Raw genomic sequence first — 25,239 nt, 5'->3', positions numbered from 1 at the left:
TATATCTTGACTTCAAAAAAGCCTTTGATCTGGTATCCCATGATCACCTCTTGGCGAAACTGGCCAATTGTGGCCTTGGGTCCACCACAATCTGCTGACTGGGAAACTGGCTCTGTGGTCGGACCCAGAGGTTAGTAACTGATGGAAGTCAATTGTCCTGGTGCCCTGTGACCAGAGGGGTCCCCTAAGGTTCTGTCCTTGGACCCATATTGTTCAACATCTTCATTAATGATGTGGACATCAGAGTCAGAAGCGGAGTGGCCAAGTTTGCCAATGACACCAAACTTTGAGGCAAAGTATTCACACCTGAAGACAGGAGAGCAATCCAGGCTGACCTGGACAGGCTCAGCAAATGGGCGGAGGAGAACCTGATGGTGTTTAACACTGAAAAATGCAAGGTTCTCCACCTAGGGAGAAAAAACCTGCAGGCTCGGCAGTGCTACACTGGCTAGCACTACGGAAAAAAGAGACTTGGGGGTCATCATTGACCGCAAGGTGAACATGAGCCTGCAATGCGACGCTGCAGCTAGTAAAGCAACCAAAAACGCTGTCTTTCATCTATAGATGCTTCTCAAGCAAATCCCAGGACATCATTCTTCCCTTGTACTCAGCCTTGGTGAGGCTGCGGCTGGAGTACCATGTCCAGTTTTGGGTCCCACAATTCAAAAAGGATGTGGAAAAACTTGAGAGAGTCCAGAGAAGAGCCACACGCGTGATCAGAGGTCAGGAAAACAGACCTTATGATGACAGGCTGAGAGTCATGGGACTCTTTAGCCTGGAAAGGCGCAGGCTTAGGGGTGATCTGATGGCCACCTATAAGTTTATCAGGGGAGACCACCAGGACCTGGGGAAACATTTGTTCACGAGAGCACCCCAAGGGATGACGAGGTCAAACGGTTATAAAGTACTGCAAGACCGTTTCAGGCTGGACATAAGGAAGAATTTCTTTACTGTCTGAGCCCCCAAGGTCTGGAACAGCCTGCCATCAGAGGTGGTTCAAGTACCTACATTGAACACCTTCAAGAGTAAATTGGATGCTTATCTTGCTGGGATCCTATGACCCCAGCTGACTTCCTGCCCTTTGGGCAGGGGGCTGGACTTGATGATCTCCCGAGGTCCCTTCCAGCCCTGATGTCTATGAAATCTATGAAATGAAGTGTCTGAGGTGATGTCTGGGAAGGTACTATGAATAATTTATAGAAATGAGTTTGAAATTGACTATGATTTTCTTTAAGTTATTATTCTAGAATACAGACCTTCTTTTACGCAAATGATACTATTGTCTCTCTATGTAGATCCATTACAAAGCATCTGAGCATCTACTAAGAAATAAAAACAATGTTTCAGTAGGCCAGTTCTCTACATTTCCCTCATACATCCCCTTCCATTTATTTCCTCCTTTCTCCTCTTATACCGGCATTTCTTCTCATCTTTTTTCTTTCTCCTCCTCCTTCTTTGATATTTTTAATTAGAACTTTGGGAAAGCAACCCTCTAGAAATGGATTTTAATTCTGAAGGTACCAGGTAATACTGATTGATTGCAAATGTTTAAAATAAACAAACAAACAAATACATAAAAGTGCTTTACTGGAAGCATTACTTTTACCTGGCTCTGCAGCATCTGTATAGATTGGGTGCTTCAGCAGGGCTTTTTGGTGCTTTTATCTAATAGCTGAGTCAATCAGCTATTAGATAAAAAAGCTAAAAAAAGCCCTACTAAAAGTTTCTGATAAAGAGAGACATTGGCCAAGCCTAGTCCAACTAACACACTGCCTCTTCTGGGCATGTGCTGGGCTTGATGCGGGACAGCGTGGAATTTAAAGTGCCACTTGTTTTTCCTAATATTTGCAAGCAGCCATTCTGATCACATGTTAAGCAGTACAAATCTAAGGCTCAGTTCTCAAACTCTGTAGCCTCTAGACACTCCTTGGAAAATTCCGGCTCCTAGCTTTCACTTATTTTTTTGACTATGGAAAAATAACAGAGCAATTCTTCTCTTGCAAAGAACTCAGAAAGACTACAACAGGTCAGAATGTTTTTGACATTATGGATTCCTATTTGAAATCTCTGGGTTTATCTTGACAATGTCTGTACACCTAACTATATTAATAATGCATGGTACTCCACATCATCCTTAAAAAGATTTTGCATCACCCTGGTCAAGAATCACTGGTCCAAGGCAACTCCACAGAGATATTTAGGTGTAAAAATTACTTTTACCATGAACCCAGTATAATAGGCTGCCTTTGGTAAATCACTTACTGCTTTTTTACAAAATCCATGTTATACAAGTAAGAAAATTATTGTCACCTGAACTCTTTACAAAAAGAATAACATTCCAAAAAAAACCTCCATACCATATGGTGGGTAATAATGTTTGGACATCTCAATATGAATAAACAGACATAAACATGATCTTCCCAAGGTAAAAGGCCCAGATTCTTCCCTGGTCATTACTTATTAGAATAAATGGACTTTGATATAGCGACAATGAAAAGATTTTATCTATAATGTTGACAATACCATCATGCATAAGTTACTGTATGATTGACTACACCCTTCTGCAGTGAAAATTATGACTTCTTCATTAGTCTAGGAAAGGTGCTAGATGCAAACAATTTTGAAAAAGTGAATGTTAAGGAAGGACAGTTTTTGTAGGAATGAAATAAGATACAGAGCAAAGCATCAAAGGATAATGGTAGAGTAATAAGTGTCACTTACCTAAATAATGTGACGTGTTACTGAGATTTTCAGGGGCTTCATTTTTCATCTTTAATGGTGTTGAATATTTCTTTTCCACTAATACCTGTTTTTCAACTGGTGTTCTCCTTGTATCTGGTTTCTTTTTCTTCGTAGCTCTAAGTGGCTCTGCCAACATTCGTACTTCTCTGGGAAAAGCTGTAAGCACCTGTATTGCTCCAGCTTTTATCTTGGCTTGCAATCCCTCCTCTGTGCCAAATTCATCTGTTTGTGAAATTTTGTAAAGAGGTAACACATGTAGCTGTTCATCATTTGGTATCACCCCCACTTTACGGTTATCTTCCTTTGTCAATGTACAAACCTGACAAGAAAAGGAAGAAAAGAAAAAACAAAATACACATAAGTTATAGATGTTACATGTTTAAGTATCTGTCTTTTTAACTGGTTTGATATAGACACAGTTATTCCTATAAGATCCATCACAAAATGATAGGACTTCCAAACATGCATTTGACAAACGCTTTATCACAGTGGGTATGTCTACAGATGCTATGAATGCTATAAAGGCTTACTACGCAGTAAAATACTGTGCAGTAAGCCTTCCCTGGGATCATGTCAACACGTGCCCCCTTCTGGGGGCAAATCTGCTCCCAACAGGAGCAGCCCAGTACTGGGCTGCTCCTATCCTGCTCTGCCCCCTGAAACAACCAGGAGGGGCTCCAGACTCCCCTGGGGTGTTAGCCCAGTGGCTGGCAGGGAGCATGGAGTCAGTCCCCATGAGCATGGAGTCAGGAGAGATTTGCTGGCTGCAGCAGCAGCTGTCTCCTGGCCCTGTACACATGGGGAAGGTCCTGATGTGCACAGGGCCAGGAGACAGCTGCCACTGCAGAGCTGTCCTTGCTTGTGCACATAAGGACAAGCCCCATGCCCAGTGAGCCTTCCCTGGGCTGGATTTCCCCAAGCAGCCTGGGGCTGGCTGGGAACTGTGCCTTCTGGAGCAGCTCCAAGCCAGCTCCAGGATGCATGGGAACGCAGGGAGCTCCCAAGTCCTGGCACTGCTTGATTCCCAGCTTCTGTGGGGAGCCAGGAGTTGAGCAGTACTGGGAAGAGAGGGGGTGGGGCAAAAAACTACCCTGTTCAGGCACTGCTCCACTCCCAGCTTCTGGGAGGAGCTAGGACCTGAGTAGCACCAGGACCAGGGGAATTCCCCACCCCCTGTGGTCCCCTAGTTTTAGGGCTGATGGAGCAAATTTGCTTCTGGTCAGTGTCTACACATCTGCAGTATCTACTGCACAGTTAGTTTAATACCTGTATTTAAAGGTAGTAATTAACTGTATAGTAGACTAATTTACTATGCAGTGAATGGTGTAAACATGTACATACTGACGCTTAACTGTACAGTAGATTAGTCTACTGTGCAGTAAAGCATCTTGGGTAGACACATCCAGTGAAGACCTGAAAGGGAAGTTAGAGCGAAGATGTATTAAATAGTTCTTAAAGAGGTAGAGCTGGGCAAAATATTTTGGACTAATAGTTTCTATGGAATTTCAGTTGTAGTTCAACTCATACTACAATGTACTCTATTTACATGTACATGACTTGCAATGCAGTTACCTGGAGTACACATTTATTCAAACTTAATGGCAGCCATACTAATTAAGTACATAACACTGTGGTTATTGCATTATTAGGAGCTGCAAAACAGATTAGCTCCCATCATTTTCAAAGCTTTCTGTAATCACTTTCAGAGCAGTTATTAGAAGCTTTGAAATTGACTGGAGTTAGTCAATTTCAGGGCTGCTATTACAAGCCTTCAAAATGTTTTGACAGTTGCTTTGTCTGCTGTTTCTGGCATAATTACTATGCAGTAAAACAAGTAGTGGGCAAAACACAGTACACGAGGTCATTTCATTTAGCTCATGGGCACCCACCAATTAATTGTACTCCCACCCAAGCTGGGCCCCTTGCTCCCACCCTCGCACATGGGAGGGCTCTGACCCAGCCAGCATGCACAGCTTCTGCGCAGGGCTGCTACTGCCACTGTTGAAACTGCCAGGGGACCTGCTTGGCTTTCCCGGCCTCCAGTGGCTCCTTCTCCTGTCCCTGTTTCAGCACTCACTCTGAGAAGCAGGTAGGAAAGCAATGGCAGGCAGGAGAGGGTGGAAACTGAAGCTGGGTGGGAGTGCAGAGCATGGGGAGTTCCAACAGCTGCACATGGCAGCAGGGAACAGGGAAAGCAGTTGGCTCCATTGCACAGGGCTTTCCCCCCTGGTGGCACAAGAGTATCAGGAGCTGCATGTACATTGCAGGGAGCCCTGTATGATAGTGGTGGGGCAGCCTGGTTCTATTCCTTGCCACCACATGCAACTCCTGGAACTGGCTGGAGCCATGCATCAGCAGGTGGTAGTGCCTGCATGGTGGTGGCTTTGCACCATGGTGGGGAGTGTGTGTAGGGGGCTCCACACTGCTCCACCCTCCCTCACAAACTGCCCACATATACATACATACTGCAACATACCCTACACTCCCCCGCACACAGCCAGACTCCCTCACAAACCCCATACCCCACCATACACCCCGCCACCCATACCCCACACACTTGCCCCAACACAATACACAAGGGTAAGATTTCATTTTTGAGCTATTATGCAATCACCTCTATATACACTATTTAAACACACATAAATCAGGACAAAAATATTCTTTTGAAATAAAATTAAAATGTTATAGTAGACATTTGACTTTTAGTATATGATTTGTTTTTTCTCTAGTTCCAAGATGGCAAAAGGAATATTTCCAGTGGAAAGGGGAGGGCCTTCCAGTGGCAAAGGTCAGGGCTTAGGGGCAGGACTTCCAGCCCCAAGATGGTAACCAGGGGATGGAGCACCTCTCAAGGGGGAGGGCTACCCTTGTGGCCCTCGACAGCTCACCAAAACTCATTAAGTGGCCCTCCAACTGAAAAAATTGCCCACCCCTGAGTTAAACGATATTTAATACTGTTCTAAAATAAACAGCTGAAATATGCTGTGCACTTATGCCAGTTTATGCACTTAACCAATATGCAGATAACTAAACATTGTTAAAATATAAGCAGTAATTTAAAAAAATGGGAATGACAATGTGTTATACAGTTAAGCAAATTATGCACTCATCTGATATTCATATAGATGAAGGCCACTACATTTGCAATTTCATACGAAATTCAGGAAATACTTTTGACTGAGAAAAACTGGAAAAAATATAAACGTTTAAATTTGTGTGTCAAAATGACAGTGCGATCTATCTAACTTTGCTATATTATTTATTTTAAAAGGATTACAAAGCCTTAGAACACTTAAAAACAAAGAACCATTTTGTATTGAATAAAATATTTCATTTCACTTGAAAAAATTACTTGGAAGGAGAAGGAGCTAGAAGGGGGTTTGTTTCAGCCACCAAACAAATAAACAAAATTTTTTCATCTAGCTCTATACAAGGAAAGAAGAAATGGCTCCAAACTTTAATTCAACACAAACTCTTAAAAAAAAAATCAGTTAAATTAACTTCCCTAAACTTGACTCTCCACTGCAATTAAGTTGTGAAGCCCAGCAAATCTTCAGTCTCTGCTCAGGTTGCTAACTTAGTTTTTGTGATTAAATTATGCTGCAGTGGGATACAACCCTTCCTTCCTGATAAAGATCCCACTGTAGATCTGGATAAGACATGTAAACTTTGAGCATTTATTTGTTGGAAAGTTCAAAACCACTGCTGAACCTTCATGGTGTTTCCAAACTTCTGAACATTTGGAGGTTCATTCATTACTGATACAGAAAATTCACCTTAAAAGAGCAGTTAAAAGCACCGACATTCTTGTTTCTTAGCAACAGAAGCATTCTTAAAACCAGAAACACAGACCAAGTCTTTGTCTAGTTTTATTCCATGAGGTTCAAAATTTGAATTTTACATCTGTAAAAGCAAGTCTATATTAAATCAGGCCATTTTAACTGATGCTATTTAATGTACATGCATTTTTGCACATTGTGCCAGACAAGTATTTGAAAAATCTGGCCTTGTATGTTTTTACTATTTGTTCTCATTTTTTTTTGGTGTTGGAATTCTCTGGAAATCTTATTACTTTGCTTTTTTTTCCCCCTCACATTTTCAGCTGGCTTACTACAGTATAAATATTGACAAAGAAATATTTAGTTTAGCCAAACATTTTGCAATGGTTGCCCCAGTGGAAAAAACTTAAGACAAACAAAGGCACAGAAACCACTTATGCCAGTCTCAAGTCAATGTTTGCCTGTATCACAAAACCAACACAAAATTCAGTACATCTGCTGCATTCTGTTCAAGAAATTGCACTGAAGGAGTCATGTACATCAGGAGAGAGGCAAATGACAAAACTGAATGAAAGGATGCAATTACTCCATGCCATGGGACGGGTCTCCAGGGATGGCTGTGATAACCCTAGGGCGCCTTGACTGTGCCAATCCTGCCCAATGGGCACCCTCTTTCTCTCCTGCCACATCTTGTTGGTAATTATTATGAATAGGGAGGCTGCCCTCGAGTTTACACTAGGCATGGTCCTGATGGACCCTTCTGAACCCTGTGAGGTCTTGGATCCGTTTTGGGGCTTGCACAAAAATGGTTGCCTCACAGGGCGCCTTCAGCCTTATGGGCTAGATGTGTGGCTCCAAAACAGCCACCTTTACTGCACCACAAGCCTCACAGATGGTATTCACCCCTTGTCTCTCTCTGCATCCCCTGGTGCTGGGCTCTCTGTAGCCCGGTCTTCGTGCCCACGCTGGGCTCTCTGCAGCCCAGTCTTCGTGCCCCCTGGCGCTGGGGTCTGCTCACCCCCTTCATCTCTGTGCCCCATGGCACTGGGGTCTGCTCACCCCCCTTTGTCACAGCGCCCCCTCGTGCTGGGGTCTGCTCACCTCTTTTCACCATTGCACTCCCTTGGCACTGGGGTCCACGCACCACAGTGGGCCCCCAATGAGGCTCCTCCTTCCCCAATAGCCTCAGCCTGATCCACTGGTATTATAAAACAGCAAACAAAAATATGAGCCCCTGGGCTATAACATAACACCAAAAAGTTCGCAGTGTGCTCTGTCCTTTTAAAAGAGTCAAACTCCTTCCCTGGCACTAAGTACCTTGTAGGCATGGGTACCTGGTCACTTCTTGCAGCCCCATTACCCCTACATGCAGCACATTTGACAGCTGCAGTGTCTCTAGGCAATTCTTCCCTGGAGGCTCCTTCCCCTTTGGCTGCTGACAGGGAACTGCCTCTCTAGTCCCAGCCCTGGGGTTTATATATGCCCAGGGCCCTGCCTCTTTTGGTCAGCTGACTGGCTGCAGCTGCAGGCTAATTCTCTCCTTAGGCCTGCTACCACAGTAACCTGCATCTGTGGGGCGCCTGCCCAACTGCTAGGGACTTCTCTCTAGGCAGTTTCTGCCCTTAAAGGAGCAGGCACCTTAGTGCCCTGTGACACTCCACCACACAAAATATTAAGAATATATAAAATAGAACAATTAATTTACTTATATAATATTTTAAAAAATTGATATGCCTGTATCCAAAATATAATGCATGAAATGAAAGAACATTCAACATGCTTGCTATTTCACTTTAAGTACCAATTATATACAATGTAACTATTTACATGCAATACAATACTTAAATGCAATGCGAAGTACCAATGATATGCAATGCATCTAAATGAAGCAGAAAACAGCAAGCAGACTAAACTACTCCATGGATTTAAAAGTTAATTAGCATGAAGCCAATTATCATCTTGGAGTCTGTAGATTAACAATTTTAAACAAAATGGAGTAGCCCACTTCATGCAAAACAAAGCTCTGAAGCCAGTTGTTGACAATGGACTCTTCACAAAGTGTTCAGTTAAAAGTCTTTGCAATGTACTGTGGAGACTATTCAAAACTTTTCCATTAATTACAATACATACTGTATTGCAAAACAATCATAAGGAGAACTGAAAAAGTATACTGCACTTTGATTTTTAAGACAGATTTATGTGGTGAAACTACATCTCTGGTTATACTGAATATTTTTTCCAAAAGACACAATAGTTGGATCATCCTGGAGGCTTAACAGTCAAATGAGAAAATGCTGGCCATATGTTTTCTTTGCATTTCCAGTAAGTCTGGTGATAAAAAATCATGAGTTATTTTGGTTTCAGTAGGTTCTTAGTAACAGGTGCTTGTTTATTATGCTCTTTCTCTAAATTGATATGCACTCATAAACTGAGTAAAGTGGTAGAATAATTTGTAGAAGTTATCTGTAACCAAAGAGTTATGAACAGATAATCTTGTAGTTCTTTGTTCTGCCTATCTGGCCACTTGAACTCCTTGTGTAGAATCTGATGTAGCATTTTTTTGCTTTGTCATAAGAATGAACAGATGTTTTAAACTAAAGAAGTAAATGTGGTCAAACTGCATTTCTGAACTTGAAAGGTGGAATCAAAGTCCCTATGCAATTCTTCTCCATATAACCTAGAAACAGAAAAAAAGCCCTTGGAGGCTCAAATTTACTGCATCACATCATAATCCTTCCAATCCTGTAACACTGATTTATCAATTCTGAAAATTAATGATGGAGCTTACTTATTCTTTACTATCTTCTGAGACATACACCATGCAGTTCTACTGAACTACTACAGCCTGCATAAGTATACAGTAGGCTACAGAAACAAAGTTAGAAAACATTGTGAAGCATTTTGGAAGTTCCCCTGCTATAAAAAAAATATTAAAAGAGCAATTAAAATCCCTGTTTTGCAGTGACACTGGGCTTATCTGTTCTTCTATCTTGGGGCGGGCAATTATTTCAGACAGAGGGCCACTTACTGAGTTTTGGCAAGTCATTGAGGGCCACATGACAGGCAGCCGGGGCAGATAAATATTAAGATAAATATTAATTTTCTAAAATGTTTAGGGGCCCCACGGGCCAGATAGAATGGCCTGTTGGGCCCCATGCTGCATTTTCCCCACCTTGTTCCATCATTATAAAACATGGAACATTTTTAGCTTATGATGACTCTTGCTCAGAATGGTAACAATGAACAGTCACTTTTACTCATCTTCAGAAGACACTGACTAAAAGTATCTGTATTTGATTTGAGCAGTCAGAATCAAAAGATATCTAATGAACTTGCATCTCTAGCAGGGCCAAGGAGGTGATCCTCCCCCTCTTCGCACTATTGGTCAGGCCATAGCTGGAGTACTGTGTCCAGTTCTGTGCCCCCATTTCAGGAGGGATGTGGACAACATGAAGACGGTCCAGAGGAGGGCCACCCGCACGATCCAGGGACAACAAGGCAGACCTTACAATGAGAAACTGTGGGACCTGAACCTGTTCAGCCTTCACAAGAGAAGGCTGAGGGGGGACCTGGTGACAGTCTATAAACTCACTAAGGGGGACCAGAAGGGTTTGGGAGAGACCTTGTTTCCCCTAGCGCCCCCTGGCATAACAAGGAAAAACGGCCATAAGTTATTGGAGAGTAGGTTTAGATTAGACATCCATAAGAACTACTTCACAGTTAGGGCGGCTAGGATCTGGAACCAACTTCCAAGGGAAGTGGTGCTGGCTCCTACCCTGGGGGTCTTTAAGAAGAGACTTGATGCCTACCTAGCTGGGATCTTTTGAGCCCAGTTTTTCTCCTGTCCAGGCAGGGGGTCAGACTTGAAGATCTACAAGGTCCTTTCCGACCCTACTTCTATGATTCTATGAACTACTGTGGATAAATATTCATTTCATGCACTATTTGCAGTATCAGTAGTAAAGGAACAGTTGATTGACCATTGTTGATTGACAATGTATAACAGGGGCTCCAGCTGAAGCCCCATTACTAAGTAGACCCAGGCCCTGGACAGCAGGAGAACCAGGACCACAGCAGTGGAGGTTTAGCACACCAGGGTGAGATTAGGGTAATTAGGATGCCACTGTGCTCAAAAAGTATGATGGGAGGATCTGGACTCCGCCTTGAGGGCACCCGAGGAGAGGAAGGAGCTGTGGGGAATGGCAGCACAGAAAGAAAAGAACCCCAAGTGAACAAGCACCACATTAAAGGAGACAAGTCGTGGCAGGAAAGACCTTGAGGGGAGATAGCGAATGCAGCAGAAACACCCACACAATGAAATCTGCAATACTGAAACTTGCCTGGAATGTGCTCTATATTATCCTATTAAATAATCATCTTTAGCAGGACACAAATGCCGAAGGGAAAGTGTTAATGTATCAAGTGAAATGATAATTTATTTAGAAAACTGAGAACTTGACTACAAAGAAATGGTTAGCTCCTGAACATTCTACAATTGTTGTGGCTTCATAGTCAAATCTACACAGCAAACTTGCTCCAAAGAGCAAACCCATAACATTAGAAGTTATTCAATATAACGGTATTCTTTCAAATATTTTAATGCTTTAATATTTTTAATTATTTTAAGTCAGTTTTTAATAGTTAATTCAAGGTTATTTAAGGCCACTTCACCACCACTAAACAACAAATTGTTGTGGATCAATTGTAAAGATATACAGTATAACCTCATAAATCCAGCATGCTCAGGACCGAGCACCTGCTGGATATTTGAAAATGCTGGATTTCTGAAATGTAAGTAAAGTGCATGGAGTGAGGGAGGGCGGGGGAGGGGAGAAGGAGGGGTCGCGGCAGCTGGTTGCTGCCTGGCCTGCCGGAAGCAGATAGGGAAAAGTTTGCACGTGGCAGCTACTACTGCATCCACCACTCTGCACTGCTGCTCCGTATGTAGCTGTGGCTCTGGGACCAGCTGCCACTACTCCGGGACTGGCTGCCAAAGTGCCAGATTTCTGAAAATTCCAGATTTTTAAACTTATGAGGTTAGACTGTATAAAAGATTAACTGCAAGTTCCAGCATAGAAAGAGCTAGCAGAATGCTTGAAAAAGATTCTGTTCTTTCTTTCTTTCACTGACTGAAAGACTTTTAGGATAAGAAGAGACATTCAAAAAGCTGAAGCCTGTATTGATTCAATCTTTGCAGGTTAATTTAACCTGCCTAGACTGAACCAAGTTGCAAGTGAATAGACATTACCTTTTCACTTAGGAAATGCAGGCACATACCTGCAGTGGCTCAAGCTAGAAGCCAGGAGGCAGTAGAGCAGCTCTTGGCTGCAGGGAAGCTGTGCTGGATGGGGAACACAGCCCTGGCCGTAGCTTCAAGTGAACTAGCCAGGGAGGGGATTTAATTCTCCCCTTCCTGTCCCACTGGAACAGACCTGAGCTTGGGTCCCCCTGGTGCTCCCCACTCGCTGCCGCAGTGGTGGGAGAGCGGCCAAATGCCAGCCAGCATGGCCCCCTGAGCTAGAGGGGGCAGGGAGGGGGTTTATTCCTCTTCTGCTCCCGGGGGACTGCAGCCAGGGTCTGCCAACTCCAACCGCTGCTCTCACCGATCGTTCCTTGCATGGGGTGAGTAGTGGGATAACCCCACTCCCTGCCCTCTCATGTAAGGGAGCCATGATGGCTGGCATCTGGCCATGCCCCTGACCATGAAGCAGCCAGCAGAGAAATGCCTGGCAGGTTCATGGGAGGGAGAGGGGAATAAGCCTCTTCCCTGCCCACTTTGTCTTAGGGAGGGCTGGTGTCTGGCCATGTCCCTGCCCCTGCCTGTCTGTGCTCTGGCTAGGGGGCAGGGGGGTGGGGCCAGCTCTGCTCCAGTGCCCACAGCTGCAAAGCATGCTGACATGCTGGGGTATTCTGGTTTAATTTAAACCAGGAAGGGGTCTGGGACAGAAGTTCCATAAACCAGTTTGAGCTTAATCACTTAAGTTTGATACTACATTCAACCACGTTTATCTCAAATGGGTTTTTGCCATTTTGAAACTGATTTATGTGCACTGAACTTACATTTTGTTACAGGTGTAAATCAGTTTCTGATCACTTAACCCAGTTTATGTGTAACTACAGTCCCTAGCCTTACAAGACATTTGGTTTCAGCAGGGATAGCCATCCTCATGAAATAGTATTTTCAAAACCACAGATTTGCCATAATAATTAATAATAACATTAAGCTGACTAGTATCTGATTTTTGTATCGAACTTTGGTCAGATACTTTATCAACTGGATTAGCAAATGATTGTTCTTTGATCTGGTTAAGCTGATTGCTTGTGGTGATATATCAGATGGGAATTTGCTACAACTAACAGTATTTACTGTCTCTGAATGGGGATGGTTCTCTCTACTATCATTATCAATTAATTAGTATAACTAATTACTGTTGAACTTCATGATAAGTGACCCAACCCAAATCCATTCTGGTCAGCACTGCATCAACACAGAGTAATAGACAGTTCCCATCCTTAAGTGCTTTACAGTTTAAGTAAGTTTAAATCTAATTTATGGAAAAACATATGAAAAGAATAATGAATTTGAAAGCTGCATGGCTATACATCCTCCTTCTTCTGTATGCACTCTATTTTTTTACCAGTGACCTGTTCTAATTCTGGTTTTATTTTGGTTTCCATTACCTCCATACTCCATGTAGAAACTTTTAGACACGTTCTAAGATGCATAATTAATCACAAACTCAAAATAGTAAATCAGATCAAGACACAATAATTCTTCTACAAAATACCATGACCAAACAAAACATGCACAAGAAATTATCAACTAGCAAATCTAGCTCTTGCTAACAACCAGATCTCTGGAGAACCACTGTCAAAGGATTTTGCATTCCTTTTTCACCATTTTTCTCAGGTATGCCAACATGCATTATATTATAGGAGAGTATTACTGCACTTTTACCAAGAAGCACTTCTTTTTCTCTTTAACGTTGCCCTGCAAAGCTGTGCAAGCCAACTCTGCCCTTGCAATTTATATGAAATTGCAGGAAATCTGCAAGTCTTGCTTAAACATTGTCACGGAGTCACAGAGGGGCTCCGTGATTGTGAGGGTGATTGGCAGGGCTGCCAATCACCCAGGCAGCCCAGGTGCCTGGTTGCCAGGGGCAACCAGGTGGTCACATGGCCGGAAGAGGGCAGGGCCTGGCCTTTATAACCAGCGTAGGCCAGAGCCTGAGACACAGTTCCCTTTGGGCTGCCGCAGGAGCAGGAGCTCTGCGGCTGAGCTGAGCGGCCTGGGTTAGTGGCTGCTATTTCATCGCGCTAACCGGCTGCAATGATGCAGGGAACAGCATCGCCCTGACTGGAGATAGGATTGCGGGCCCTGGTGGGGCTTGGAGTTATTAGGCGTGTGGAGCCTTTGCTTATGTTATAGCCAGATGGCTTGAGTATTAAGTTACAGTTTATCCGGAGGACCGGGGAGGCTGTAGGGGAGCGAGGAGGCCTCAAGGGGAGCTCCCCAACAGCTTGGGGGTTCCCAGTGCCCAGTTGAGGCACAGTGCCAGGGGCACTAGTGTCGGTGCGGCTGGGCATTATATTGCGCCAGGGAGGTGCAGTGTGCGGGGTTATAGACCCCAGCCCATAAGGGCGGTGTTTAGCCCCGGAGCGGGGCAGGGACAGGGCGCCAGAGGCGCGGAAGTCAGCCCCGAGAGGGCAAGGCCCCGGAGTGGGGCAGAGACAGGGCGCCGGGGGCGCGGAGTCAGCCCCGAGAGGGCAAGGCCCCGGAGTGGGGCAGAGACAGGGCGCCGGGGGCGCGGAGTCAGCCCCGAGAGGGCAAGGCCCGAGAGCGGGGCAGAGACAGGGCGTGGGGCGCGTGGCGTGTCGGCCCCGGAGGGGGGAAGCCCAAAGGGGCAACGCGCAGGGAGCGCGGTAGCGGCCCCTGAGGGGCAAGGCCCCAGAGAGGGGCCGAATAGCCAGGCCTAGCTAGCCACCCGAGGGCGCCGATACTAGGGCGGCGATAGCGCCGGCCCAAGGGCGCCGAGGCTAGGGCGGCGATAGAGCTAAGGCTAGCGCGCCAGGCGAGAGAGAGCCGGCCCGAGAGCGCCGAGACTAGGGCGGCGAGAGAGAGCCGGCCCGAGAGCGCCGAGACTAGGGTGGCGAGAGAGAGCCGGCCCGAGAGCGCCGAGACTAGGGCGGCGAGAGAGAGCCGGCCCGAGAGCGCCGAGACTAGGGCGGCGAGAGTGCTCCAGACTCAGACAAAGCCGGCGATTAGCCAGGCGCCGGCTAGAACCCGGCCCAGGGGGGGCCGGTAGTGAGCGGCGCTGGTGGAGCCGATACAGGAGGCGCCAGCAAGTGGCTGGGCGCCAGCGTGATAGGCCCAGGGCGTGGGGGAACGGGCCAGAGATTGGGGCCCGACCCAAGGAGGCGCCAGGTGGGCGAAGAGCCCCGGTGCCCGAGAGTGAGAACAAGGGCACCCGAGGGGCGAGGGACCATACAAGCGTCCCCTGGAATAGCTGCGAGGCTTGGGGCGTGCTAAGGGGGAGGCTTGGAGGCACGCATTGCCCTTAAGGCAGGACGCTTATAAAATACCCGTCTGGAATAGGGACAAACAACTAGACCGTCCATTAGGGAAACTGGCAGCCTCCACATTATATATCTTACCATCAAAGTCGTGGCGGGCGAGGTTCTGAGGGTGCTACGTCACCCTAACGTGACGGTAGGGGGCGCTAGGGGGTTCACGGCCGCCCCTAGTCGCCGCTCCCTCACAAACATCATGGGCAAAAGAGCTACTTACATCTAATGTAACTAGTGGAGGGAACTCTCTGAGAACAAATATGGTGGTATTTAAAACAGGATTTTTAAGGAAGAAAGATTGGGTTTTTAGTCCAAGTGAGTCTCTTTTTTTAAATATTGATTTAATGCACTATTTGCAGCATCATGGATATTGATTATGTTTTAAATATGAATTATGAATAAATGCTCATTTTTTCTGTTTTAGCATATATGAGTACACATTATCTTCAAATTTCTGTTTCTCCTCTTCCATTTTCCTCCTTCACTGTTACACTTCAGCTATCATACACTGAAACTCCACTGATGCACAGATTTGTTATTCTGGTGCTCAAGATAGTCCACCCTTTTTTTCAAACTATTTAATATGGTTCTTCAAGTTAATTATTCAATTAATAATAAACTTGGAGACAATATGACAGACACTGAAGAGGGAAACTAACTCTATCAAGTTTCTATGTACCAGCTTCATCACTGCAGGAACACGGCAGCTTGGTAAACCAATGTCAAAACTAAGCTAGAGGGACTTCAGGGGATCCAAAAGGAAAAGAGAATTTATTTTTCTATAATAAAATGATGGGCAAAAATGTAGGTTTAAGACAAAGCTTGGCTAAAGAAATGAAATATTGTTAATTTTGAAATTACCTACTTATAGAGGGTTGCTAATTTTGAGATTCTACTTATAGAGGGTTCCTGGGGTAACAGCAGCCCTTTGTGCACAATTAGTTCGCCTAAGTATATTACTCAACTGGAATGTTTTCTCTCCATACCACAACACATTTTGAATGCAAAAAAATAAAAAAATTGCAGCATGATTATCAGAATATTTTCCACAACTGAGGAGGTATACCTGTAATCACTCACCCCTGTCAAAAGCATTTTCCATTTTTAAAGAAAACTCAATCTAATGGACAGGCATCATAAATCTAATGATGTAAATAAACTTAAAGGGTTCAATTAATTTATAAATATAAGTCCATCAATTCTGTTTCTGGCCAAAATCACACATCTTTTTATACCGTATGCAGGAAACAACCTAAATAAGCAATAGTTATCCTTCATCTGTTTTATAGAATTAATTCCTGGAGTTAGACTCTGTTGTTGCTGCACTTGGAGGTACTGTATTTGAAATAGTTATTGACAACATTTAGATAAATTTCTATCAAATCCTTCGTTCCTGTAACTGTTTGGTTTGTATTCCTTCTATTTGCATGGGAGACAAAAGGCATCCTTACTAAAAATCATAAAAGAAAAATACTTCTCTGGAATTCATTTCTGGTTATTCCAACTTATCCTTTTCTTGTGTCTAAGTCACCATGTCTTACCTCATTCAGGAAAAGCATGTTCAAAATTCCACACCATAAATAATGCATACACAGGAGTCAAGCAGATTGCACAAATTGAGCATACCTATTTCTGGGGATGCGCTTCTGAAAAGCTGGACCTTGACCTTTAATCAGTATGGTGATTATACTACGGAAATTAGGTCAGATGACGTTTATTCTTCCACATTCCCAATTTTAACCATTTTATTATAATTCAATTGTTCTTAAAGTATACATTTTTTGACTTACTAATATCTATAAACTATCTATGCCCACTAGGGCTTTCCTGAAAATCTGTAACCCTTAAGGGTATCATACAGTAGAGTTAGTATTTCTTTACATACTAGGACAGGGGTCAGCAACCCCCAGCATGCGTGCCAAGCATGGCACTCAAGCCCATTTTGCTCAGCACACTACTGCCAGCCCAGACTCTAAGCAGCTGCTGCCAGCCATGGAGCCCAGGCTGCTCCCAGCAGGCAGCTGGGGGGCTGCAAGCCCTGCTGCAAGCAGACTGGGCCCTGTGGGCTGGCTGCATCTGGGAGGCTGCAAATAGCTTCTCTGGGCTCCAGTATGTTGGCGTTCTGGCACCTTCCAAGGTAGACATTGTGGTTTTTTCAGCACTCCGACCAAAAAATGTTGTGAACCCCTGTACTAGGAAGTGATCAGGAAGTCTTCCTGTTCACAAGGTATGCAGCATATTGATGTCCTCATTGCATGTGCGTCTTGTAAAGTGCTAGTTTAAATGTTTTGATGGTCCTCTTCTACATCACACAGAACATTTGTACTCGGGGCAGAGCCAGAGGCGATGCAGTGCTACAACTGCATTCCCCTTTTCAGACCATGCCATGGAAGCAGAAGCCAGGTTGTTGGGGTTTTTTTTAAATCCCCAAGTCAGAGAAAAATACCCCCCTGCCTCCCTTCCCCTTTGTTCTCAGTGACATGTTCCCCTCTCCTTCCCTTCTCCCCTACCTGCCACTGCTTCTGTTCCTGGCCAACTCAGAGACCACTCCAGAGCTACTCCTGCTCCACTGAGATGTGCAAAGAGCTGGGCTCAATGGCAGCAGATGGATTCCTCCTCCCTGGCCAATCCCCCTAGGTATTCCCCACCAGCCCAGGGGCAGGCTCAGGGAGGAGGAACCCGCCTGCTGCTACCACCATTGCCACTGTTGCTGTCTGTGGCTGAAACATTTATGATGTAATTGGAATTATGAAGACATTGTGGGATAGTTCACATGACTGGAGTACAGTCATGAATGAGTATACCTTGTTGAGGAAGGCTAGGCAGGGTTGCTCAATCTTTTAAGATTCAAAGCACCCCTTGGAAAATGCTAATTCTTAATTTTCACTTTTTTTTTTACTATAAAAAAAACCAGAGCAGTTTTTCTGTTGCAAAGGACTCAGAAAGAACACAAAAGGTCATAATATTTTTAACATTATATATTCCCATTTAAAATCTCTGGGTTTATCTTGTAAATCATGTTTGCATAACCGATAGTACTAAAATTACGTAGCATCCTGGAACACACTTGAAAGGGTCTCAAGACGCTCCAAGATGCCATGGAACCCTATGGCAGTGACCTATACATACAGGAGAAGATGTATGCGTGTCCTAAGGTAATGTATGAAGTGGAAGGTAGGCCTGTTGAGAGCCTCTGGGCAGAGTGAGAGGGGAAGTACATAAATAGTCCAGAAAATTCTTGGAGTGTGGTAGGGATAACTTTTTGATACACATGACTGACAGGCAAACTAGAGGAGCTGCTCTTCTTGATTTTGCTGCTCACAAACAGGGAGGAATTAGTGGAGAAGGTGAAGCTGGAAAGTAACTTGCATGACAGTGACCACAAAATGACAGAATTCAAGATCCTGAGGCACAGGACTTCAGAAAAGCAGACTTCAACAAACTCAGGGAACTGGTAGGCAGGATTCCCTGGGAGGCAAATCTGGGGCAGGAAAAGGAGTCCAAAAGAGCTGGCTGTACTTTAAGGCCTTTTTATGGGCACAGGGGTAAGCTATCCAATGTGATACAATGGGAAGTACAATAGGAGGCCAGCCTGTAATCAGTGTAATCAGTAATCAATGAGGATCAAAAAGGAATCCTATACAAAGTGGAAAAGTGTTTAAGCACTTTGCTAAATTGGGTTTTTTTTTGCTTTTTAAGACACCTTCATCTATTAATAGTGTCATGAACCCCAGTATAATTTGAGGCATTTGTGGGTTTCATGAGGATTTTCTTGTTTATTTTACTGGCATGTATGGTCTTGTTGGAAAGCCAACATTATTCATTGATATTGCTTTTAGATCTGTACATATTATGTTATGTTGTCTGTATATATCATTAAGATTTTAGACATGGTTTAGTCAAAGCAACAGAGGGATACATACTTAAGGGAAAGGGAGTAGGTGAACCTGCTAAGTATTTCCAGCCATTGTGTTGCTAAGGCAAGAGCAACTGCCACTCCCAAACACAGATAGGAGAAGTTATTCTGGAGGGGTGGGGAACCCAATGCATTGTCTTTCTGTATTGGAAAAAATCAACCCAATAGCAAAGGCATCTCAGATTAGCTAGAGGAATTCCAGATGCCCCAGGGAAGAGAAAAACTTCTAGAATATTCTGAGACTCATGATTAACAATTAGGGTGATGCTGATTGAGGGGGGAGGAGGTGCTGGCTTGGACATATTTAGGGGCTGGCTGTGAGACAGTTCTGGTCTTTGGATTTTCCCAGGCTTTGAGAGAGTCCAAGTCCCCAGAGGTGAGAGCTAGTAGGAACAGCAGGAAAGCTGATCTCTGGAAATACTAGCACGAGTCTCAGACGGGCTAGGCTGTACCCAGATGAGTGGCTAAAAAACCTTTACCTGTCTTTTTGATTCATAGATGTTAGGATTGGAAGGGACCTCAGTAGGTCATTGAGTCCGACCCCCTGCCCTTGGCAGGAAAGAGCGCTGGGGTCAGACAATCCCAGCTAGGCACTTGTCCAGTCTCCTCTTGAAGACCCCCAAGGTAGGGGAGAGCACCACCTCCTTTGGAAGCCCATTGCAGATTCTGGCAACCCTTACTGTGAAGAAGTTCTTTCTAATGTCCAACCTAAATCTGCTCTCTGTCAATTTGGGGCCATTGTTCCTAGTTACTTCAGGGGGTGTCCTAGTAAACAGAGCATCTCCTATTCCTTGCTGCCCTGCCCTGATGAATTTATAGGTGGTCACAAGATCACCTCTCAGTCATCTCTTGCAAAGGCTGAAGAGACCTAGGTCCCTCAGTCTCTCCTTGTAAGGCCTTGCTTGCAGGCCTCTGACCATACGAGTGGCCCTCCTTTAAACCCTCTCAAGACTCTGTGCATCCCTCCTGAAGTGCAGTGCCCAAAACTCAACACAGTACTCCCCCACAGTTGGGGAGCAGGAGTAGAGGGAGCAGGGTGCACATGTGCCACACATGTACCCCCTTACCTCAGTGGCGAAGGCAGCAGCTACGGAGGAAACAGCGGCGGGGGCAGCAATCAGCTGATTCCCCCTAAGGTAAGTGGGGCAGAGGGTACAGTGCAGATGAGGCGGATCCGGAGGGGAAACCCTTCGGAGCCCTCTTAGCTCATCCAACAGGGAGCTGTGCTCCCAAGCCACACGCGGGCAGCGCATGCGAACACTGCACGCAAACAGGCACGCTCTGTAAGGGCGCGCTGGCATTCGCGTAAGGCAGGCATGAGGTAGCTGCCAAGAATGGCACCTCCAGCAACCATAAGCTGTAGGTGCAGCTCTGGTACATGGTACAGACACAGAGCAAGGTTGCCAGGGGCCCCGCCCTGGTGCTGCCACCTGCCATGGGCTCTTCTGAGGCCTCCACCCAGATGGAGCTCATGGCGGGGTCGGTGGCCCCTTGCCCTCCTGTCTGTGGTGGGGGCTCGGTGGGGTCCTGGGGGTTCCCTTGCCTGTCTCTCCTGTGCACGACTTAGGGCTCCGGAGGAGCAGGTGAGGGAGCTCCAGGCTGAGGTGAGCATCAGGGAGGCAGAGGATGAAATTGATGTCTATCTCTGTTCTCTGCAGGCCTGGTCGCCCACTGTACAGCCCCCACAGGACACAGGAGACGTATCCAACGCAGGAGTGGCAGAAGGTGTCCAAATCCAGAGCTGCTAGGCCTAGAGTGGTGGAAGCTCTCCAGGTTCGACGCCCTGGCAACCGTGACAGAGAAAGACAGAGGAATCGCCTCCAGTGGGGACGATGCCACTCCCCACAAGACAAAGAATGGGCAGAGAGTGAACACCAGCAGGAAGAAATGCCGGGTCCTCGTCATCAGCGACGCCATCCTACTAGGACTGGAAGGTCCCATCTGCCGGCCTGACCCCATGACGCGAGAGGTCTGCTTCATGCCTGGGGCTCAGGTTAGGGACATCACAGAGAGGATCCCAGCCTACATCTGTCCTGCAGACCAGTACCCCATGGTTGAAAGAATGTGGGAAAGAATGATGTGGCCAGGGGCAACCCTGACCGCATTATGAAGGAATCCAAGGCTCTTGGGGACAAGCTTAAGGAGATGGGGGAGTAGGTGGTATTCTCCTCTCTTCTTCCAGTGAGTAGGTGGGGATGGCAATACAAGGCCTGCATTGGCAAGGTTAACCGGTGCTTACGCAGTTGGTGCTGCCAGGCAGGCCTTGGGTTCCTAGATAATGACCCATGCTTTTAGGCGAGGGACTTGCTGGGGTGGGGTGGGCTTCACCTCTCTCCGAAAGGCAAACGTGTCTTCTCTTCCAGGTTGGCTGATCTTGTACGGCGAGCTTTAAAGTAGCCTCGCCAGGGGAGGGGGCCACAGGAAGACAAGGAGACACCACCCGAGCAAGACAGGTGACAAATGCAAGGAGTGCCCAGGTAAGAAACAGGGGTCCAGACAGTCTCCCAAATCAGGGGGTGGCACACACAGATAGGCAAGGCTTTAAATGCTTATATACCAATGCTTGTAGCATGGGGAACAAACAGGAGGAACTTGCCCTCAGAATAGCCAGTGCAGACCCAGACATAATAGGGCTTACAGAAACATGGTGGGATTCATCTCACGACTGGGCAGTTAGCATTAGGGGCTACAGGCTTTACAGGCGAGATAGAGAAGGAAGGAAAGGGGGAGGTGTGGCGCTCTGTCAAGGAGCAATACACATCCTCTGCCAGCAGAATGGGGTCAGAGGAGGGGCAAGCTGAAGTGCTTTGGGTCAAGATAAAAGGGGACCATGGGGAGAGCGATCTAACAATGGGGGTCTACTACAGACCTTCCCAACCAAGGGGAGGAGCTGGACTGGGAATTTCTGGGCCAGCTTGCAGAGGCACTTAAGGCAAGGGATATAGTAGTTGTCATGGTTGATTTAAATTACCCGGACATCTGCTGGGAAGAACAGTCAGCCAGGTCAGACCATTCCAGGAGGTTCCTGGCCAAGATACAGGACCTCCACTTAATTCAGGAAGTGCACAGTCCCACCAGAGGAAGTGCCCTGTTGGACCTGGTCCTGGCCACAGGCAACAACCTAGTAAGGGGCCTCCAGGTCCTTGACCACCTGGGTGATAGCAATCATTGCTTCCTGGAATTCACCATCCAGTGCAGGGTGTCAAGGGCCTGAAGCAAGCTGGTAGCCCTAGACTTCAAGAGGGCCAACTTCAACAAGTTGAGATTAGTGGGAGAGGCGCTGGGGTTCTCAAGGGCAGGGGAACTCAGTGCTCATGATGAGTGGTCGTTCCTTAAGGAGACGATACTCAGGGCCCAAGGGGTGACCATCCCAACAAGAAGCAAGGGGGGCAAGAGTGCCTGAAAGCCTCCCTGGCTCACCAAGGGCGTCCGGGAATGCCTGATTGCCAAAAAGGCGGCGTACAACCAGTAGAAGGGGGGTGCTATCACCAAAGAGGAGTATACCTCCTCTGCTCGGGCCTGTAGGGGGGCTGTCAGGAAAGCTAAGGCGGACATAGAGCTAGCGTCCAAGAACTAGTGTCCAAGAACAAAGTTAATAAAAAGTCCTTTTTCAAATATATAGGGAGGATGAAGAAAGCACCAGGAAATGTGGGGCCTCTGCAAGATTCTCTGGGCAATCTGGTGGTTGTGCCAGAGGAGAAAGCAGACCTCTTTAACCAATTCTTCACCTCCATTTTCTTGTCCAGGGACCCGGACTTCCCCACCATGATGCAAGACAGACTCGAGGGGAACGCCTCCAGACCTCAGGTTGGGGAGGATTGGGTTAGAGAGCTTCTGGAGTGGCTGGACGTATTCAAATCAGCGGGTCCAGATGCTCTCCAGCCCACGGTGTTGAGGGAGCTAGCAGGGGTTATTGCAGGGCCCTTGGCACGGCTTTACGAGCGCTTGTGGTGCTCAGGCCAGGTGCCGGATGATTGGAAGATAGCCAACATGGTCCCCATCTTTAAAAAAGGGAGGAGGGAGGACCTGGGCAACTACAGGCCCATCAGTCTTACCTCAATCTTAGGGAAACTCTTTGAGAAGATCATCACGGAACACATCTGCAATGGGCCAGCCTCAGGGATGATGCTCAAGGGCAGGCAGCACGGTTTCATTAGGGGCAGGTCATGTCAGACCAACCTGATTGCCTTTTATGATCAGGTCACAAAAGCACTGGATGCAGGTGTCACCGTGGAGGTAGTCTTTCTGAACTTCAGCAAGGCCTTTGACACCGTCTCCCACCCCATCTTCATTAAAAAATTGGGCAACTGTGGCACTGATGCCTACACAGTCAGATGGATTGCAGATTGGCTGAAGGGTCGTACTCAGAGGGTGGTGGTGGATGGGTCATATTCGACCTGGGGGGGAAGTGAGCAGTGGAGTCCCCCAGGGCTCGGTCCTTGGGCCTGTGCTGTTCAATTTCTTTACCAGTGACGGCGGGGTGAAAAGCAACCTGTCTCAATATGCTGATGATACCAAAATTTGGGGTGAGGTGAGCACACTAGTAGGGAGAGAAAGACTGCAGCAAGACCTGGATAGGTTACAGGGGCGGGCTAACAAAAACAGGATGCGTTTCAATACTGACAAGTGCAGGATGATGCACTTGGACAGTAGTAACCAGCAGCAGACTTATAAGATGGGGAAACTCCTTTCTTGAGAGCACAGAGGCAGAAAGGGATCTTGGAGTCATTACTACTCCAAGATGAACATGGGCTGACAAGTGAGGTCACGGTTGGCAGGGCTAACTGCACCTTGTCGTGCATCCACAGGTGCATCTCAAGTAGGGTCAAGGAGGTGATCCTCCCCCTCCACGCATTACTGGTCAGGCCACAGCTGGAGTACTGTGTCCAGTTCTGTGCCCCCATTTCAGGAGGGATATGGACAACATGGAGACGGTCCAGAGGAGGGCCACCCACATGATCCAGGGACAACAAGGCAGACCCTACAATGAGAGACTGTGGGACCTGAACCTGTTCAGCCTTCACAAGAGAAGGCTGAGGGGGGACCTGGTGACAGTCTATAAACTCACTAAGGGGGACCAGAAGGGTTTGGGAGAGACCTTGTTTCCCCTAGCGCCCCCTGGCATAACAAGGAAAAACAGCCATAAGTTATTGGAGAGTAGGTTTAGATTAGACATCCATAAGAACTACTTCACAATTAGGGCGGCTAGGATCTGGAACCAACTTCCAAAGGAAGTAGTGCTGGCTCCTACACTGGGGGTCTTTAAGAAGAGATTTGATGCCTACCTGGCTGGAGTCATTTGAGCCCAGTTTTTCTCCTGCCCAGGCAGGGGGTCAGACTTGAAGATCTACAAGGTCCCTTCCGACCCTACTTCTATGATTCTATGAACTCCAGCCTCACCAGTTCCGCATAGAGCGGAAGCATCACCTACCTGGACCTGTTTGTCATGCATCTGCTAATGCATGGTAAAGTGTAGTTAGCCTGGTTGATCCCTTCATCATATTGACAACTCATGTTCATCTTGGAGATCATCCCCCAGCCTGGAAGTGTGTAGGTGGTCCTTTTTGCCCAGGTGAGGTACTTTGCACTTGTTTTTGCTGAACTGCATCCTATTTCATTCTGCCCTTTTTCCAACCTGTCCAGATCCACCTAGAACTATTCCCTACCCTCTCCTGTGTTAATCTGCCCCATAATTTGGTATCATTTGTGAACTTGGACAGGGTGCTTTCTATGCCCTTCGTCCAAGTCACTGATGACAACATTGAATAGCACCGGTGCAAGGACCCAGCCTTGTGGGACTCCACTGCCCACATCTTCAGAGGTCAATATCGACCCATCCACCACCACAGCTAATTTGCCACCCACCTGACCGGGTAATCATCTACATCACAGCCTGTCACTTTATTTACGAGACTGGATTTGTCCTATCTTCAAACTATATGGTCTGTTTTTCTTGAATAATTATTTTCTCCTATGAAATAAATCATTTTGTTGTTCTCTCTCACTACAGATTGCCTATGGTAGAGAGTGATATCCCAGGTTAACCCATTCTTTAGAAAGGGGGACCTAAAATTCTTTCACAGCCCAAGGAAAATTGTCTGGAGCTGGCAAAGTTTCCCCTGCTGCAGCTGTGGTATCCAGTATAAGGTCAGTGGAGCTGAAGCTTGTGGGAATAACAAGGTATCCCACAGCAAATGGCCTGTAGGGCTGTGCAAAGCTTTGGTCCCTGATTCG

General features: G+C 46.4%; 1 protein-coding gene across 3 annotated transcripts in view; it reads right to left on the bottom strand.

The window, feature by feature from the left end:
• Window positions 1–25,239, bottom strand: part of TET1 (tet methylcytosine dioxygenase 1) — a 174,318-nt gene that overhangs the window by 32,808 nt on the left and 116,271 nt on the right. For all 3 annotated transcript variants that reach the window (XM_090057970.1, XM_090057968.1, XM_090057969.1), the window contains one exon: window positions 2,722–3,061. In XM_090057970.1, coding sequence (XP_089914096.1) covers window positions 2,722–3,061 — 340 coding nt within the window. The remainder of the gene's footprint in view (window positions 1–2,721; window positions 3,062–25,239) is intronic.

The sequence above is a fragment of the Crocodylus siamensis genome, chromosome 7 (genome assembly GCF_052110815.1).
Source record: "Crocodylus siamensis isolate JL-2025a chromosome 7, ASM5211081v1, whole genome shotgun sequence".
NCBI lineage: Eukaryota > Metazoa > Chordata > Crocodylia > Crocodylidae > Crocodylus > Crocodylus siamensis.
This window is presented reverse-complemented; position numbering and strand designations above follow the sequence as displayed.